Raw genomic sequence first — 14096 nt, 5'->3', positions numbered from 1 at the left:
GGTTCATCATGAACGAGGTTTTCTCTAGAGCTTCGAATGTGGTTGATCCTTAGATAGCTGAGATTCTGCTCAGAAAGGACCAGCTTCTGCCTTTTCCAATAGAGAGGCCCTCAGGGAGGACTTGGGGAGTGGAGATTTCTGCAGCATGTTAAAATACCTTGGCAACTTAGCAAAGCAAAGATTAAAAGTGACTATGGTCCTTTTTTAATGCTTTGATGGCGTAAACAAGTCAGAGAGCAGAGAGGGAAGAATGGTTTAAACTGAAGCAAACTATTGCTACAAGAAAATGGATATTTATTAGTCATGTCTCATTTCAAGTGGAAACTTCTAATTCAAGTGGAATGAAAAGCTACTGACTACCAGAAATGAAAAAATAGAATAGCCCTCTAAACAGTGGAGTGAAGGTAAAAATAAACTCTGAGTTGTTTCAAAATGGAGTTTGATCAAATTTATCAACGGGGTTGTATGAAAGGATGCCAGTTATCTCCCTTAGAAATTAAGTCTTAGAGTGTTAGACTTTGTGTGTTGATTTAGGTGATTTAGTCCCTGAACATCAGGTTTAAAAGACAGTTGATTATTCTGTAATTATTACATTGTATTTATATTGTGTCTAATCATATTTCCATGCTTCAGAAGATTGGCTGAAGAAGCTAGGGAAAGCTTGTGCTCCTCAGGTAGATAATTTGTCTTTGTAGGATAATTTCATGTCCGATAGATGAATCATATTGGCCACAGATGAGAAGCACTGCTGCCCCTGGTGGGATTTGAAAACTCATTGACCRCTTGGGATTCAATTTCCTGCCAGATTTGGGCTAGGAAAGTGTCTTCTCCTGCCCCAGCTCAGGCAGGGAGAGGTCCYACCTGGTGAGAGAGGTTGCCCAACCCCACAGCATGAAGCGAGAGTCTAAGAACTGCCCTGGCACCTTATGTCCCCTTCACACTAGTTGGGGGATGCACTTTCTCCTCATCCTTCTTCTCAATTTCCTCRCAGATTTTCAGACAGGTCTCCCAGCATGTGTCACTCCTCTTTCATATCTCCTTCACACTTACTCTACAGAAACCTACAGGGTAGAAAAGGAGGCCGCTCTGAAGAAAACGGAGAGGAGAATTTATAAAGGGAAGAATTGCAAGCAAGAGAAAAATCCCACAACAGCTTTCTATAAGCTTAGTGAAATAGAATATAGACACCGTATAYGTCTATATATTTCTATATTCTATAAGATACATAGATAAAATATGCTATTTCCAAACACTGGTAGTATATAGTATATGTAGTCTGGCCTACTTCTTTTTAGAGAAAGTTTCCCTTTGACCAGAAAAATTATGTTTTGTTAAGGTATGCTCTGGCTCACTGAGCAATCAAGCACCAGATCAAGAACCATGGTGGCTTCAAAACTGTTCAAGAAATAATTTTATTTTAATTTCAGCTGTCTTGGAAATGCAAGTCTGCTTGAATACATCTAGAGAAAACTGGAGAATTTCATTTTGCACCATTACATTTGCAATTGCTTTTATGGTGTAGGGGAGCAGAAGATGAAAAAGCAATAAGCTGTTCTCAGCAACTTGACTCTGGTGTAATTGCAGCTGGTGTAATTGGTGTAATCTGGAACCAGAAACTCTTTCTATGCATTCAAGCCCTTCTCCTTGTCAGCCTCACAAGGTCTAGAGCCAGCAGATTAAGAATTTCACCTCAGAAGTCTTTCAAGGTACATGAAATTTTGGGTTTCTCACAAGTAGAGGCAAAAAAAAAAAAAAAAAAAAAAAAAAGCCCCAACTCCTTACCAAAATAGGAATCCCACTGGTCTGTGAATGTTTGGCAAGCCACGAAGAGGGGACCGGGAGAGATACAGGAATAACTATTGGGATACTCAACAGCATTGGGGTAACTGAGGTTTAGCTGTTCTGCCTCATCTCTTTTTCTCTCTTGCATACTTTGAACATCACCTCCACCCTGGATCATAAAAACTCCCCTGATGACTCAATTTTCCCCTAAAACCATTCTCTAAAAATGCCCGTCATTTTCTTGATTTGTTGCTTTGWTTTGTAACTGCCTCTAATGCTTTTGATCTGCTCCTCGCAATCACCTGCCTTCCTGGAGGTAACAGGCATCCAAGAGCAGCTTCTTGCCTTCCTGTAAATGCACATTTTGTGCCTGGGSCCCCTAAGAGTTTCTTTGTGGTAGAGCTGCAGGCCGCCGGGGAGTTGTGTGGCAAACAGGCTTCACAGAGGCACATATTAGTTGAAATCTTACAGAAAGAAGGGATATTAAACAGAAAAAAAAAAAAAAAAGTGAACATTATGTCCTAAGCCATATTTTTTTCTAAGGATTGTATGTGGCTCTTATTCTGCTGAAAAGGGCTTTGCGAGAGAAGGAACGGACTTTGAARGGACCAGCAACCCTCAAGAGAGAAGCTGCAGAGAGATATATTCATTTTTAGGCTGAAAAGACTGTATTATTTAAAACATAAAAGATTCCTTGATATATGCAGCTGGCATCACTGTGAGTGATAATAACAAAGGCACCGATATTAAAATGCAAAGTGTATTATTGCTACCTTAGGGGTTTATCTCTGAGCACTTTCACCAGCCCTGATCTAGTGGAGATTTAATGATGTTCCAGCCACAACTTTCTAGCCATGAGCTGCAGGGAGGGCAGAATTTGCTCCTTAAAGCACACATCAGAGGGATGATGCCCAGCGAGAGGAAAAGAGAACAAGACTAGAGAAAAGTTGAGTGAAGGATAGAGGGAGCGTAATATAGGAAGAGAAGGGTGAGAAAGCAGGAGCACAAAAGAAATGGAACCTGTAAGCCTGTTCCTCCAACATTTTATATTTTTGTACATCACTATAATGTGGTATTTGCRCTCTGTGGATAGCCAGGATGTATGTATGTGGCCTTTAAAGAGTGGCTAGTAAATTTTATTTATAAAATCTTTACTAATTGGGAATGCTTTTCTGAGTCAAGACATAAAGGAAACCTTTTAGACTTTTGCAGATGCTTGAATTTAGTTAGTTTTTTCCCAAAGGAGGAAAGATTTGCATCCAGTCATTTGGGGGAATTGCTACGGAGATGCAGAGCTGCTGGGGAAGATGCAGTTGTCCTAATGCTGATTTTCCCAAGCCTGCCACTCACAGTGAGGGCAATGCCTGTGCCGGCGCGTTGGTGTCTCAGCTCTTTTAGATGCATTGCAGCATCCTCCCAGCCTCCAGCTGCCTCTCCAGAAGTGCACAGTGCCTGGGATGCTGTGCTGTATCTGCCAGCCCTGCCACAGGTGCCTTGGATTGCCTGGGATGTCAAAAACGGCGCTTGATGCCTATGTTTAGGACCTGAATCACTCCCAACGTGGTATAGCTGTGAGACGTTCATTCCTGCTGCAGAGTGAGAACAGCTCGCAGTGGGAATAGTTCCCTTTGCAATTTTTAGGGAAAGTTAAAAGTAGCTCAGCTGTTGACAAGTCAGGCTGGCTGGTTTACAAGAGACTACTATGTTCAACAGATGGGAAGAAGCTGCCAGATCTGGACTAAATGCCAGATCCAAACAATMCAGCACTTAAAAATATTTAATTTTCTACCATCTCCAGTGTGTGACTCACAGGAGGGCAGCAGGTCCCTGCATTGAAAATTGCTTCCTAATGTTAGAACCCAGAAAGGTCATGGAGATGACTTCTTGTCACATTTGCTAATAGTCTTACATTCTTAGAAATATAGATGAAATCAGRATTTGCTTTTCATCTGTTTATTGCTGTAACAGTAATGTACTGTTCTGCTTATTCCCACTATGTGTGACAAGGTGGTTCTTCAAGAAACCTCCTGGATTTAATTAAAAGGTGAGTGTTTAGCGCGACGTGAATTGGTGGMTGTGGGCACAGGAGCACTGTTGGAGTAAAACATTGAATTTGTGTCTTGTGTTTCCCCTGTTTTCCTTAATGCTGTTTTGTATCAACATAGGCCGATGTGGGCCAGACCACTGAGTTACCTCAAGCAAACAGAACYGAGTAGTTTCCAAATGGTGAGGGACAGCAACTTCCCTTCCAAGATGAATTTGGATGGGCTGTGGGGTGCCTGGGTTTGCTCCATGGTGTTATACAGTTCAAATCTGAAATTATTTAAAGATCTCTCCCACAGAAAAAGTCATAATAAAACTTAGCTCTCAACCATGGATATTCAGACCACATCCTAATTTGACCTTGAACCCAGTCCCACACACAAACTTAGTCAGCAGCCAAGAGYAGCCTCCTGCTCCCATCTCTATTTAAAAAGTTCCAATCTTCATTGATATCTTTTCCTTGAATTGATGTTTTTTTCCTGAAATAAAACTACTTGATTTGGCTTCTGAATAATACAAAGACAGGAATAACATAACATAACATAACATAACATAACATAAGAGACAAAAAGGAGGTATGAAAACTTAATATATAGGAAACGTTAAAAAAAATATATGAAATCATAGGAAAAATGCAAACAAGCAAAAAAAAAAAGAAGTTTTTTGAGCACTGGCCAAGTCTAAATGAGTTACTTGCAGATGTTACCTCACCTAGGCATGGTATGTGATTCAGAAATAGACAGTGTATTGCTCCGTTAATAAATCTGCCTATTTATTTTTTCAGCTTGGCTAGAAACCAGCTGCTGGACAATCCGACCATAGTCGTGTACGCTACAATCGGGAATGATGTCTGCAACGGGTAAGGTGTAAAACAAGCTAACATTTATATTATCGTATACCTGTCTTCTCTAGRAAGAAGACATTGCCTGCTTGGGCATCTCTCTCTCCTTGCTTTKGGCTTCCCTGCTATGTCATTTTGTTTCGCCTCTTTCTTATTTCTCTGCTGAATATACTGGTTAGTGCTTTAAATATATTCATCATTACCACYGAGCAATCCTTATCTAAAGCTTGTCTTCCATTCTGCTACAAGCCTGTAACCAATGATACAGCAACTAATAACACGTTTGAAGTAGGATATTTCTTACTTAGCAGCTGAAATGGAATATAACAACAACCGGGGAGGCGGGGAGAGGGTAAGAGCTCCAAGAGCTCCAAGATGCTGTCCCCTGGCGAGGTTTATTTTCACCCTGCCTCTCTGCAATGCTGCCTGCTCTGTTATCCTGACGAGGTTTCCGTCTTCCTGGCCCTGCTAGCGTCATAAGCGCGGCAGGAGAGTGAACTGAAGCTTTCGAAAATAATAGTCCTGGCGTTATCCATTAGCGATGCTCCAAGGGAAGCCGAGAGGTCACTGTTTTGCTGCATCTCATCCTCTCGGTGGCGGGAGATCTGTGGCCCAGAAAGTTCAGGCAGAAAACACCGCGCAGTCAGGCGGCTACAGAGCAGGTATAKCCCTCAGCCTGGGTTTTGTGGGTTTTCTGAAGGGACTTTTTTACTCTTGTTTTTGTGGCATTATTTTCACTGCGGTGAATCTTCAGATTTTCTCTCAAGCAGAAGAAATAAATCCAGCTAACAGCTGAGGCTTTCAAAACATTCATTTTTGTGAATGATGTGCATACAGTTAAATCCCCTTCACAGGTTTCTAACAAGATCTCACCTGCGGCTTTATTAAGGCTGTCAGGCTTTGCCACTAAAATATGCCGTTTTCCTTGCTTATGGTTTTGCTCAGCAGAAGGCGTTTGGGCCGAAACATTGCAGGTGGGGTGCTGTGCTCCAGCCTGGGAGTGACAAGGGTCCTGTGGGGCTTTACTGGTCCCACCGTTACCTGAGCCAGGGGCAGACATGGGGTCTCAAGGTCCCCCCTTTAGGCACTTTCTCGGCCCCACCGTCTCTTTCCAGATGCTTGCAGGCACAGGRAACCACATCCAGGAGCTGTAGCTCATAGTGGAGTTGGGGAAGAAGTGGGAGCAGCTTGTACCGTAGTGGGGAGTGGAAAGCTGAGATTGGGAGTAGGGCTACAGAGACACTGGTGCCAGGAGATTAAAAGGGACTCAGACCAGGAGTCCGGGCAGAAGAGAGTGGCCTTCCTCCCCCGGCCTTCCCTTTCCCCCTTCAACTTGCACAGACAAGTGAGGTGCCATCTCAGAGCTTTGTCCAGAGGTTTTCTGTGCACATATTTAAATTCCAGTTTTGCTAAAACTACTTATTTTTCTTTGTTGTATTCCTCTTTCTGCTGGTTATTCCTTTCCCTTTCTCTAATGCTGCTCTATATGCCTGTCCAAAGGAAAAAAAAATCCCCATGCAATTTAAGTCATTTTGGCTTTGCCTCCATCYATCTGTATGTTCTGAAATACTATTCATAATTCAAAACAGTGCTGTCTCTTTATCCCAGCATTCATTACCTGACTGCAGCAGTTTTGTCTGATCAAATCCTCTTTGCTGTGTGTTTCCTTCCAAAACATTTGCAGCACCAGAGGAGCTGGGGCTATAAGGCTGCACTGCTTCTTGGGGCTCCAGCAAGGAAAGATGCTGCAGCTTGTGCAGAAACATCCTGCTCCCATCCAGGGGGATGCTAAGGGGAGAAATTTTGCAAGAGCTGGTCGTTGCATGTAGCTGCCCTGACTCTCATATATCCACAGAGGTTATAGAAGGTGCAGAGCATCCAGTGGCCTGACATTAAACTAAAGTCTAGCCCACTAAAGGGCACTTTAAGAACAGCTTTAAAATGCAGCTAGAGAGGTCCTATAGTACAAGGTTGTATTTTACCTTCAATAGAGCACAAYGTGCTTAACACACCAGAGGGGCGAATCTTAGCCAAAGTGTTGTTAAAATGTCAGTATTTCATCCCATGTGAAGAGAGGGGCGATGAGTAATATGGATGTTTGCAGAAGGGAAAGATAATGAAATTGGCAGCATGTGTTCTGTGTTCCCAGTAGCCTCCCCACTGTGGTGTCCAGTCCAAGGGGGATTAGGAAAATAAAGACAGATGGCAGTGGTATCTCTCAGCCTACTGAGGTGTAAATGTGGGACACAATGTGGGACACACAGACCTGGGAAAATAATAATAATAATAGAAAATAACAAGCACCAGAAGTCTCAAATGCTGCACAGTCGTAGTGCATACTGATGGGATTTGGGGTAAAACACAATTTCCCCAGCGCTTCTTTCCCACCCAGCACTTGCGGCATCTGCACAGGTGACAGCAGTGGGACAGACGTGGGGTGGGACAGCATCAGCCTGGAGGGGAGCTGACCACCTTCTCCAAAGTGGCAGTGCTCAGCTTAAAAAATAGTTTATGTGAGCTCTCCATGGAGGAAAGCTGGATTACACGAGGCTGAACAGCTTGTGCGACCACCTGGGGCCTTGGGACATCCCTAATTGCCCACCCGCACACTCAAGGGTGATGTACAGCTCTATGCTTTACACTATAGGGCAAGGAGTGGTGCCTAAAACAGTCCCATCCAATGCAGCAAGCAGTCAAACATCCTGGCATGAATGCCTGTTTGCTCTGCACTGGCACTATGACTTGTGGCAAATGCCAGCTTCCAAAGGCTCTGGGTTTTCCGGAGCTGTTGCCGTCTGCCCGGGGGAGATGCTGTGACGGTAGCGCAAGAGCCCTCGGCGTTGCCTCAGGCACCTTGAAGACATCACTGCAGCAGCCAAACCCAGCGTGCTCCCTCTTTGCTTGGTTTTAATTTCATAGTCTGGCACATAAAGGAAATGTGAAGAAATACACTGAAATATCTGCATGACTTAATCGGAAGGCAACAGGCAAGCGTGGTGTTATGAATGCCACATGAGTTTCTTCTCTCATTGCTGTGTTTACTCACGGTAAAGGCCTTACATCAGGGCAGGATTTTGAAATGGAGCGCTGCAACACCCAACACCTGTAGGCAAAATGAGGTAATTTAAGGGCAAAACCACTGTCTTATCTCAGAAGACTTCTTTTACTTGGATCGCTGTCACAAGTTTAATTCTGAATCTTAATGCTGTTTTTCTTTTTTTTTTTTTTTTTTAATTTCTCACTAACTGCTAATTCTCAAATGCCTCGGAAGCATGCGCTGCATTATGATAAATTTCCAGGCCCAGGAAAGATGCCTAATTATTAATTTGCATGCAAAATGCAGCCCACTAGAGAATCCCAAAGCCTTGCTCGAGAACATGGGTCTCCTACATGGGAACTCCCTTCCCCTCATACACAAACCTCTCTAATGTGTCAGGAGAAAACAAGAGCACTTTGGAGAGCTGATGTGTGTACGATATTCACTGACAACAACTTCTAGCTGATTTCCCAGCTGCTCATTGATCAATGCGAGCATTAATGAAGTTTGCCCCTCTCTTATCCCTGGGAAGCAGCTAAGTCACTTTGGCCTTCCTTTAGAGATGGGGAAACTGAGGCATGGAGTTGAAATGTGCTTAGTGTGAGCTCTTGCAGGGCTTGGCAGAGCAACCCCTCACCAATCTTGTTTTGGGGCAACTAGGTTAAACCTCAGTAGGTGTTGAACAACATGCCAATAAGCAGCAGAGCACCCTAAGATGCAGGTTGACACCTGCTCTCGTCTCCCCATACCCAAGTCTGAGAGGAAACAGAGTGAGGTTTGAAGCAGGAGGCCAGAGGTTTTCTGTTCCTTCCTCATTCCTGCCTTCCCTAAAGCCTTCTCCAAGGGGCTGCTGGTCCTACTGGCTGCATCCTCCTGCACATTATGGAAGGACTGAACATGTTTCTAACAACAAAGTTTCCTAAAAAGCACTTTCCCTTTGATATCCTTGACCATGTTGAGTTGCCCTGGAGCAAATATTTCATGAGGGACTGCTTCCCAAGATGTTCATCCACATCCCAAGGTGAGCATTTTAGCCATGAAGCCTTCATAAAACCTTGTAGGCTGCTTTAAAACCATGGTAGCTCACTTGAACTGAGCAGATGAGGCTGGAAAGAGATAGCTGTCCCCTGTCGCTTGGCTCTCTCCTTCACCCAGCAGAGCTGCCTCATTTCTGTGGGGCAGGAGATGGGACAGGGCTGCCTCCCCAGGGCTGTGCTCACTAGCTTTCTCCTTTAGCCTCCACCTTGGTTCAGGATGTGTTCTGGACAGGCATGTTTTAATGGGCAATGGTTCTTGGGAGAGAGTGGTGAGCCCTTCTGATATAAAAATGGTTGTTTTAATAATATAACTAGAGCAGTATTCTCTAGGCAGCCTGAGGATTTTTTTGCTTATTTGTTTTTCTTATGTAAGTTGAAATTTATTTCAGTGTGAAGCCTTTTTTCTTTTTCCTGAGATATTTACAGCTGAATATAAAAGRAGAGGGATAAGCCTGAGTCTGAGACTCTGACTTAAGATGTTTAGGTCTGCTGGCATGCCACGAAATGTGCTCTTCAGCTCCATGTGAGACTTGGACAGCTCCTGCACCCTGTATTTTTTTTTTTTTCTGAGGATTAGCTGATCAGTAGTTAAATATCTCCTCCATCCAGTCTCTTGCACTTCTCTGGACCCCTCACTGCTCTCCCCTCTTCTTCAAGACAGGAGTAAGAGTCATGTGAAACTTGAGGTAGATGTTAGGACAATCAGATGTGAATAGCTGGGATTTGACAAGTACACCAAGGTCAATGTCTTTGCAATCATTAAAAGTAATGGATTTCTAATGACCTCCAATGGACAAGTTCCTGGTTGTATACTCAGTGCTATGAACACTAAGGCAGAGGAGGGCCCTCTCTCAGGTAAGYCTTGCCACTGGTTTATGAGTGACTTGGAAGATACTGCCACTTTGAAACACAAATGCTATTATTTCCTACAGAATTTAGATGTTCCTTGGCAGTCTTCAATACGAATAATAATCCTTTCTTTTGCAATATCTGCAGCCTACCAAAAGTAAAGCACAAGCGGCATTGGAATAGTTTTACATGGATTTTAATGCCACGAGTAACTGATATTAATGTCACCTGCTTCATAGCACTGACTCCCCTCTGTGCAGTCATTTGAAAACAATGGAATTGCTCTACCATAAARCCAGAAAGTTTTTCTTATGGAAGCCACTTACTGAAAAGGAAAGGAAATTCTCTTYTTAAATGAGAGAAACTTTCTTTTGCTACACTGATGGCTGCTTTTACATCAATCACTTGTGATTTTGGAAATAACGAACACTACAACACTCTGTCCTTTTCAAAATGTTTTCTTTAACAAACCTAATATGGCAGAAGAGCAGATAAGAATATGCTGCCATTTCAACCACCTCTTGCTGAGCAGCATTACCTGACACAATTCCCCATTTACATCCTCTTTTTCTGCAGGGAACGCGACACATTGGCGCACATGACTACTCCCAAACAAATGCTCTCCAATGTTGTGCAAGCTCTGCAGTTCCTCAACACTCGTCTTCCAAAAGGCAGCCACGTGATCCTAACAGGCTTAGTAGATGGACGCTTCCTGTGGGATAATTTACATGACAGATACCATCCTCTAGGTAATTATGAGTTTTTGAGTTCTCTTGGTTATCTGTTTGCTCATGTTTCCTTCTCTCACTGAATACTTTATGAGTCTGTTGACAATATCAAGCAAACACAATAGAGTGGATGAGATCTGAAAGGTATGAGATGGAAATTGGCTGTGAATGAGAAGTAAGGAAGCCAGCTTGGGGCCTCCAAAGCAGGACAAGGGAGCTAGAGGGCAGATCCCTGTCCTGTCTCATGTTCATACTGCACTGCCAACCAGTACCTGATGAGCTCCAAACAAGGCTTAGCACATGCTCTGGGAGGGATTAAAATAGGAAAAAAAAAAAAAGCAACTCTTCTGTCTCAGTCTTAGCCCAAACTGGGCTGGATGTTGTTAGAGGAGGAGGTGGATATCATCGTGTAGTGAACACCCCCATTTACTGATGTGTAGATGTCTTGATAAAGCTGGATCTAGCCCAGGACAGAATTGAGGAATTTGCAAAAGACCAATTAGATATTACAGGAATAAATTCCCTGCTTGCATTTGTGTCTGCCATCTCCTAGTCTATGTGCAGGTGTTGCAATTCAAACTTTGCATCATATACAGGTATAATTATGAGCTTCCTATAAGTGCATCTGAAATGCTTTGAGATAATGTTTTCAGAGAATTGGAAGCTTTCAACTCAGAAGGTGCATAAAAATGTCTTATCTGGCAATTRTAAGGCATCTTGCTCATTTGCTTCATACTATGAAGAGAAGTACGGTCACAAAATTAAATATAATTACCTATAACTGTGTGTGCAATTCCATACTGATTAGGCTGCTGGTCATGCCTCTGAGGTCAGTTTGGAGACATTTCCCTAGAAAAGCAAAAGGTTTGGAGGATGAGGAAGTTTGGAAGTTCCAAATAAGTGTCATCCCAGAATTGATTAATTTTTTTTTTAAAGTGAACTATTTCATACAGGTAGCAAAAATAATTATACAAACAACAAAAAAAAGTGTTCTGTGTTCTCCACTCAAATGCATACGGATCCAGTGATCATTCTGCTGTCAAATTTAAGACCAAAAGCATGTCAGTAAGCGGGATGTTGTTGCAATCTTAGTTTTCACCAGCAAAGAGAGAGAGAGAGAACCTAAATCATATCATTAAGCAGGGAATTACTTCCTCAGAGGATTTTGACACTACTGTGTCATTAATGCTTTCGGGGGGCTCTATGTTGTGGTTTTCCTTCAGGGTTAATTATTGTCAATGACCCTATACTATACCACTAGAAAGCGAAAAAGGAAGAAAAAGAAAAAAAAAAAAAAAGGAAAAAAAAAAGGCCTTTTTCAGAACAGAGGGAGCCTGTGATAATTATTTTTAATCACATAAATGCATTTTTTTGCCTGAGCGCATATTTATCACAGGGGTGGTTCCTTCCACCGGATATCTAATTATCAGCGATCACACATAGCATGTTTGGCACAAGTCAAATGAGGAATGATTAGCTATCGGATCAGTTGGAAAATTTTCAGAGAGCCTGATTTGCATTGGAGGGCACCAATTAATCCTAAGCAACACATTTTTCAGCAACACGGCATTTCTGACAGWTTTTCCAACAAGTTGCAAGCAGGCTTCCCAGCTTGGCTGCTGGTCAGCTGCTATCAGAAGTCTGCCAGGCTTTTTGCCAGGTTTTTACCCACCTGGGCTCCTGCAAGCCAAATCTGAGGGCTTTGCTCCATGGGCATTCCAACTGCCTATCCCAGAGCTCAAAGTTTTCACTCTGTGAGGATCTGGGGATCGAAGCTGTGCCTACTGTGTAGGAGATCTTCCAGCTRCCAAACTCTACTCTCACAGCCTAGGTAGTATCTGCCCCCAAAGCTGGGTGAACTATTTTGCCCAAGAGCTGGAAGACTGTGTCCCACCACAAAGCCAAAAAATGCACTTATTTCAGAGTTGCAAAAATAATGAAGTGTGACAGGATGATTGGTGAGCTACAAACTCCGAAAATTGAGTGGTCAATTAATTTCTGAGCTGGCAGTGGCTATCGTAGAAGCATAAAGGTCATGAGAAACGAGTAATTTTCTCAGCAAGCCTGTCTATGGTGTAGCACAGGGAATTTTTCAGCTGGATATTTAGCTTAGTTGTTGCATCCACTCACCCACACAGGCATATCCACATCCCTCTGTGACAGGAAAATTGCTTCTCCCTTTTAAAGCTAACCTCTCCGAGGTAAATGCGAAGCTCAGAGCACGCGCAGTCACCTCCAACCTTCCCTCTGGGTTTGCACTGGCTGCATTTATTTGCAGAGAGAAAGACGTGGTGATGGATCAAATATCAACCGCATACCCTGAGAGTTGCACAGGCAATCATGACTAGGCCCTCGTGCGAGAGGAACTGATGGGGAAAGGCRAGAGACACATGAGAAAAAAAGGAGTTTTTGCAGGTTGTGGGGATGACCACCCTCATGGGAAACTCAGGGTGACCCCTCTGATTGCCGGGGACTTCAGCACCCTCAGAGTGGGACCTCAGCTTGGCTTGATGCACAGGAATGGGCAGATGGGGCTCCTAAAGCAACGTTGTGTTTGGCCTTCAAGCATGCACTGTTACTCACTCTCTGTGTTTCACAGGGCAGCTGAACAAAGATGTCACATACAGCCAACTTTATTCTTTCCTAAACTGTCTGCAGGTAAGATTACCCTCTTTGAGTTTGGGAGATTTCCCTTACCTTTTTGTCTGCTGGTCTGCTGCTAAAGCCTGGCTCTCCTTGCTTGAGTAGGTGAGTCCTTGCAGTGGATGGCTGACTTCCAACGAAACCCTCAGGAACTTGACCTCGGAGGTAAGTCCAGTGAAGGTGCACGGAGGCATCTTGGCTGTGTTGACAGTCTTTGAATTTACGCTACCTGTATTTTGGGGATGCAAACTTCATATCCAAGGCCCAGGATGTCCACTTGGGCTTTTCACTCAAAGATAGGGAAAGCATGTGGAAACCTGTGATTTCGTTCTCTTCAAACACCTCCCAAACTTGAGAATATAGCACAGTTAAAGGATTTGTAGGGGTAGTCTTGTTCTGATTTCCCAGCCCTCCAGATTTATTCTCCAGCAGTGCAATCTTCCTGAGACCCAAATGTTCAGGTTCTTGTTCTTTAAGAAGAAAATGTGTGTAATAAGAGAGAAGAGGCTTATGAATCAAGTAGCTGTGAGTACAAAAAGTCAATTGCATAGATTTTGTTGGCAGCAGGAGCAGGCCCTGACAGCAAGATCCTTACTCTGTCTTTATTCAGGATTTGTGCTAATCTTGTTCAGACTTACTCGCCAGATGGTCTGACCAAGGAGCATCTAGATTCAGCGCATGAATGGGAACAGACAGAGCAGAGATGCCTTTTAAAACTCACCCTAAAAATCTGGCTATAGAAGCAAATGTCACATAATACCAGCCACAAAGTCCACTTCAGTGCTAGGAGATGTTTAATCTTCCCCCTTTGCAGATATGTAAAAGAGTCAATAGTCAAATATTGTCAAAGATGTCATGTCTGTGTGATTACATTAATGCTTGCATTCACTGGGTAAAAAATATATCCTCAATTTCCCCAGCATTTACATATTCATTTCATTTTATGCCTCTTYCCTCTTGACTTCAGAGAAGGTAAATAAGCACATTGCTAAATCTTTGCAGGTTTAGAGCGTATAGAGCAAACAACACAACATGTTGTACATGTAACTTCTGCCTATGAACAATTCCTGTGTCTGCAGGATATGAATTAATCTTCCTTCTGAGTTTCTGTCTGAAACTAATTGCCTGTGTTATCA

The 14096-nt window shown here is 43.2% G+C and overlaps 1 protein-coding gene across 1 annotated transcript in view; it reads left to right on the top strand.

Annotated features, from left to right (window-relative positions):
• The window catches only part of AOAH (acyloxyacyl hydrolase), a 72519-nt gene that overhangs the window by 48363 nt on the left and 10060 nt on the right, over positions 1–14096 (top strand). Inside the window, exons 14-18 of the mRNA XM_026040832.1 lie at positions 3790–3826; positions 4610–4684; positions 10166–10338; positions 12917–12975; positions 13066–13125. Coding sequence (XP_025896617.1) covers positions 3790–3826; positions 4610–4684; positions 10166–10338; positions 12917–12975; positions 13066–13125 — 404 coding nt within the window. The remainder of the gene's footprint in view (positions 1–3789; positions 3827–4609; positions 4685–10165; positions 10339–12916; positions 12976–13065; positions 13126–14096) is intronic.

Source organism: Nothoprocta perdicaria, unplaced genomic scaffold (genome assembly GCF_003342845.1).
Source record: "Nothoprocta perdicaria isolate Ctin4 unplaced genomic scaffold, notPer1 scaffold_269, whole genome shotgun sequence".
Classification (NCBI taxonomy): Eukaryota; Metazoa; Chordata; class Aves; order Tinamiformes; family Tinamidae; genus Nothoprocta; species Nothoprocta perdicaria.
This window is presented reverse-complemented; position numbering and strand designations above follow the sequence as displayed.